The sequence below is a fragment of the Oncorhynchus tshawytscha genome, linkage group LG06, assembly GCF_018296145.1.
Source record: "Oncorhynchus tshawytscha isolate Ot180627B linkage group LG06, Otsh_v2.0, whole genome shotgun sequence".
In the NCBI taxonomy this organism is placed as follows: domain Eukaryota; kingdom Metazoa; phylum Chordata; class Actinopteri; order Salmoniformes; family Salmonidae; genus Oncorhynchus; species Oncorhynchus tshawytscha.
Genome location: NC_056434.1, coordinates 60,231,030 through 60,236,697, shown reverse-complemented (window position 1 = coordinate 60,236,697; position 5,668 = coordinate 60,231,030). Strand labels below are relative to the sequence as shown.

Below are 5,668 nucleotides of genomic sequence, written 5' to 3'. Positions count from 1 at the left end.
GGGACGGCCAGGTCTTGGTAGATTTGCAGTGGTCTGATACTCCTTCCATTTCAATATTATCGCTTGCACAGTGCTCCTTGGGATGTTTAAAGCTTGGGAAATCTTTTTGTATCCAAATCCGGCTTTAAACTTCTTCACAACAGTATCTCGGACCTGCCTGGTGTGTTCCTTGTTCTTCATGCGCTCTCTGCGCTTTTAACGGACCTCTGAGACTATCCCAGTGCAGGTGCATTTATACGGAGTCTTGATTACACACAGGTGGATTGTATTTATCATCATTAGTCATTTAGGTCAACATTGGATCATTCAGAGATCCTCACTGAACTTCTGGAGAGTTTGCTGCACTGAAAGTAAAGGGGCTGAATAATTTTGCACGCCCAATTTTTCAGTTTTTGATTTGTTAAAAAAGTTTGAAATATCCAATAAATGTCGTTCCACTTCATGATTGTGTCCCACTTGTTGTTGATTCTTCACAAAAAATACAGTTTTATATCTTTATGTTTGAAGCCTGAAATGTGGCAAAAGGTCGCAAAGTTCAAGGGGGCCGAATACTTTCGCAAGGCACTGTACCTCATCCCACATACACATACTCATTACAATTTAGTGTATGTTGAGGATGAGATACACTCGGAGCTGAAATAATGAATCATATCATCTTTGCACTGGCTTGGTTCATTTGTAACGACAAGCTTCCGTGAAAAAAAAAGACATTTTTTTGTCACATACACAGGATAAGTGCAGTGAACTGTGTTGTTTTACAGGGTCAACCATAGTTGTACGGCGCCCCTCGAGGAAATTAGGGTTAAATGCCTTGCTTAAGGGCACATCTGGAGCAGCAAATAATTCATTTTTAATCAGATTAATTGACTCATTGAGTTTAAATGAAATTATTTTTGACAATAAATATAGAGGAGACATAGGTACACTTATATGCATACCATCAAAGAGTGGGCCATCGACCAAAAAATGTAACAATGGACACAATTTTTTTTTAATTAAAAAATGTACATGCATCCTATGACATTTTCACATGCAAATCTATTGATTTCTATGATATATCTGTAGTGGTCAATGAATGTCATTCCATGAGAGGGAAACATTACTTTTCTAAACATAATCGTAAACTATACAAGTCTCATAACAACGGAAACATAAACAATAATATAGCCCACATTTTTGTGTATGGTAAAATAAAAAAGTTGTACTAATCTCAATCTCTAAAGATACGCTGTACTTCAATAGTTGAAATTACCGGAAATGATACAGACTTTGGCTTTGGAGGGACAATCTGCAGTTCAATAACAAAGGGCTACATTCAATTCGGACCGCTGCGTTGTCGTGCGATTGAAATGTGGAGTTTTTTTCCCAATTGAGCCGACATATGCAGCGTTTACCGTGCATGCAGTCCCCGTTTAAGGGGGGATTTAAAACACGCTATAGCTCCGATCTTCCGCGGTCCGGAGGGATGTGGTAGAGAAATGTAACCACATTCAATATCATAGACAGAGCTATGTACTGTATGCAAGGACTGACCATCCATTCTATCAAAATGATAGTATTATTCATGTTCTGAGGCTATACTGTGCTTGTTTACAATTGCATTGTTTACAAACACTGATGTAAAACAAGGTTATGTTTTGGGTTCTGATGGGGTACAACAGTTGAACTAAACTCATGAGGCATTTGTAAGTTATATTCTTAAGGAATCAATGGGTATATAGCATTATTTTAAGTAAAAAATGGAAGTTGCAATCGCAGATTGCCCCCCTTAAAATGAAATAATTATCGGATTAAATGCTATATGAAGAGATTGGTGGTAGTAACAGATTCTGTGTTTAGAGTCCAGCCATGGAGGTCCGTGCATCAGTGCCCCCGAACAGTGGAATTAGGCACAGCCATTGCCCAACAATAGAGTTTAATATCTCCTCATTGGTTGAACCTTTGGCAGGATCTGGCACACAGGCTTCAATAATCAGATGCCGCTTGTACCACGATGGCAACATTTAAACATTTCTAACGATCACTTTCCATCCCCAATTCTTGGTATTCAAACGAATGCAGGTTTGTTGTGGTCATACGACTATTCTAGGCGTAACTCCGTACAGTTGTGTTAAAGTAATATGGGACTTTTTATTATTACTGAATTATTACTGACCTGATTTATGTCATTTCTTGGGTGTGAGTCAGAGGTACAGTATAGGCCAACATCACCTCCTTATTCTGGTGCCAAAATATTGACAAGGCATTTGTGAAATAATAATCCCAATTACTAGTGATCCTGATTCAACCGTTCTGTTTAGCACTTTGTTCATTTCTGATAATGAAAGATTGGTTGATCAACGACATGACATGCATTATTATTAATGATGATGATGATCAATTGATTAGATTTGTCTAATGTTCTTCACTCGTTAAAAAAACGACATCACTCTTCACCTATTCTCTCACATTTGTGGGCCCCAAAAACGAGGCCCTTTTATTTGTTCATATGTTGGTCTACCATTGACGTAATCCCGTCTTATCTCAGGGCACAGGAGCTCCGGACAAAAGGACGGCGCACTGATCAGGGTGGTGCAGGACCAGACTGACCCGCCATCACTCTCACGTAGAACCTGACACATCAAAAGAAAAGAAATGCTGTACATTTTTAGGTCCCCTTTTGCACCCCCTGTTGTCTGGGGATACAACATAGATGAGATGGGGCAATTAAGATAGAAAGAGTTGAAATGGCTACGGTTAATGGATGTTTTGGGTACAGGATGTACATTCACATTTAATTCCCCAAATATATGTTATGATTGGTTACCATAACAATCAATTTACCTCCTTATTAGATGATAGACAAATACTGGCTCAGTTAAATGGAAAGTGACCTTCACCTGTAAAGTGCTCTGCTTTGATGTCTCCACTCAAGCCAAACAGAATGGTTGTTGGATGAGAACCATCGCTTGCTGACTTGGTCAAGGGATCCATGAGACGATCAAATATGTGCAAATGTACAAAAGAACAAAACTTGACACAACTCAAAAGCAATTTCAATAAAATAGCTAGCAACTTTTATTTCAGTAGAAAAACTATTATTAAACAAACACAGTTTTAAACACAGTTTAGACAAACTGAAGAGCACAAAAAAAACATGTAGAATTTCCAAAATGCCTACATTTCGTGGCTAGAGAACATTATGTTAACTAGACTCTATGGCAAAAAGTTTAACATTTACAAAAATAGATTCAAAATGTATCTTACCGAAGTCGTAAAATGTCACTGTTTTTTTTACACAATAACAATTGGGGCAAATAACTCCACTTGTAATCCTATGATTCGCATTCACTATAAATTACACAAAATTATGTCAGGGTCTCATCTGGAAGATTTGATACAAATCAAATCAAATTTTATTTGTCACATGCTTCATTAAAAACAGGTGTAGACTAACAGTGAAATGTTTACTTACCAACAATACAGAGAGAAAGAGAAACTAGAGAAAGCCAAGATGTCTGTGTTTACCAGGGAAGAGTTTACAGAGGAACCAACTCTTTGCTAAATCAATTACAGTACAGTACACTGAAATGCAATACAAGCTGTCAATTGCTTTGTTTGGAAGAATTTTAGATTAAACGTATGTCTAAACTTAATAATCATAAAATATAAACAAATGTCAATAAATAGATTTTTTATAAATTATAAATAAAAGCAATACAAATCTATTTATTGACTCCTGGGTTAGAGAATACGCCTGCATCATAAAATCAAGTACAGATTGTTGTTCACCTCAAACAACATGACTAGTTTTTCAGTTTTCCATCTAGTCTATGTAGGAACTTGGAGGCCGTCGTACTGGTAGGGAAAGGACGAATGCATGTACTCCTGTTCAACTGGAGAGCTGTACCTGATAGTACTGAAGCACTGATAGTTCTCTGGCTGCACAGAGTCAAACTGCAGGTCCAGCCACTGTCTGTGGGGGGCTTTGCGCTTCTGGGCGTCTGTCAGGATCCGGCTGAGGGCCATGATGTAGCTGAGGGCCATCTGCAGAGTCTCGTACTTGGACAGTTGCTTATCCTGGCCCCACTGGGGGACCACTTTACGGAGACGGTCAAAGGCTGTGTTCAGCCCCTGCATCCTCTTCCTCTCACGGGCGTTGGCTGCCATCCTCCGCCGTGTGGAACCATCATGCTTCTCTGGAGATCCAGACTTGGAATCAAGACTCTCGGACTCGGATCCAGAGTCAGATCCAGTGCAACTGGGCTGGTGGGACACCATGGTTTTGGTCACAATTCCACGATTCAGTTCACAAGTTTTCTGCTGGTTCTGTATGTTACCAAAACCTCCCAAAATGTGACGATGAGTCAACCAAGTCAAGTGGTGTGTTAACTAACCGCCAGACTGTTTTAAGACGTTTTCAAATTTCGCAAAGTCCCTCTTGTAGCTGTCCAAAATGGTCTGGTGTCGTGGTAGCTGTCCAAAGTCCTTGTCTAATTAAGCTGTGTATCGATGAAGCTGTATGTCTAGTGAACAATTTGAAGTTAATCCAAAGTGTTGGTCCTCTGCTAAGCCTAAACAGTAAAACAGCTTCTGTGTCTCTGGTCTTGGAGAGACTGAGGAACACACTTTTATATGACTCAGGAGATGAACAGGTGGCAGCAGGTGGAGTCCCATCCCATCCCTCATACCCCCCATCTATCCCCAATATTGCTTTTAACCCCCCTCCCCAATATTTCCCTCCCCCATCCTCAATATTGTTTGCTGGGATAGACACCAACGCAGACACACAAACACACACACACACACACACTCACAAAAACGCAAACAAATCCTTAATGAAATTCCAATTAAGTCAGCCTGTTCTATCTGGTCATGGCTTCACTCTGAGCCATCATGGCTTTACTAACAGCCATGCTTTTCAAACACAGAAATCTACCATCTGGCAATGAAACCTATAGAGCTGATTATCTTGGTTGAAATTCTAATCAGTGTAAAGACAGTGACATCAAAGGAAAATCTATAAGTAACAATTGAAAGTCTTATGTTCACTTTACTTCAATAGGAAATCAACATGTTGCAGTCGTACTTTCCATGATCTTTTTTTAAATTTTTTTTACGTTAGGCCTTTGTTTGCTGTGTATGGCATACGTTGTATTCAATGATTATAATAGCAGGTTATTTTGTCCCTTAAGTAAAAATGAGTAATTGAATTGCACAAGAGCTGAAGGAACAACAGATGTTAAATATAACATAGGGGAACTTCATTCGATGTCAACATTCATGACATTTGTTGTAATATAGATTATTGGGGCTTTTATGCAGCTTCTTTAAAATATCCATTTGTCAGATTTCCTTTAGAAAGTGAATTAATTATCATTGCTAAATATTATTTATTATCATGATTTAACATTTTCTTTGCGTGTGTTTATTGATTATGTATTTGTGATTTGCATTGCATACCTACATTTAGAAAGGACATTTGGGGATAATATGTCACTATAAATGACATATTAAAGGAAACACCACTTGTTTATTTACTCGCTTATCACAGGTTTCGTTCTTAGTCTCATAATGATAATATGGATAATCTCATTTATAATCTGAGACAGATTATCCCCAGAGAAGTAAGTGTAAGTGTGACCCCTAACCCCTAAATGGTTTAAGAGTGACTCCTAGACAACACCCT

The 5,668-nt window shown here is 38.6% G+C and overlaps 1 protein-coding gene across 1 annotated transcript; it reads right to left on the bottom strand.

Moving 5' to 3' along the window:
• Positions 1-3,056: 3,056 nt before the first annotated feature.
• Positions 3,057-4,568, bottom strand: atoh7 (atonal bHLH transcription factor 7). The gene has a single exon (XM_024425382.2). The coding sequence runs from the start codon at positions 4,258-4,260 to the stop codon at positions 3,811-3,813; it is 450 nt and encodes a 149-aa protein (XP_024281150.1). The 5' UTR covers positions 4,261-4,568; the 3' UTR covers positions 3,057-3,810.
• Between the last annotated feature and the right edge of the window lie 1,100 nt (positions 4,569-5,668).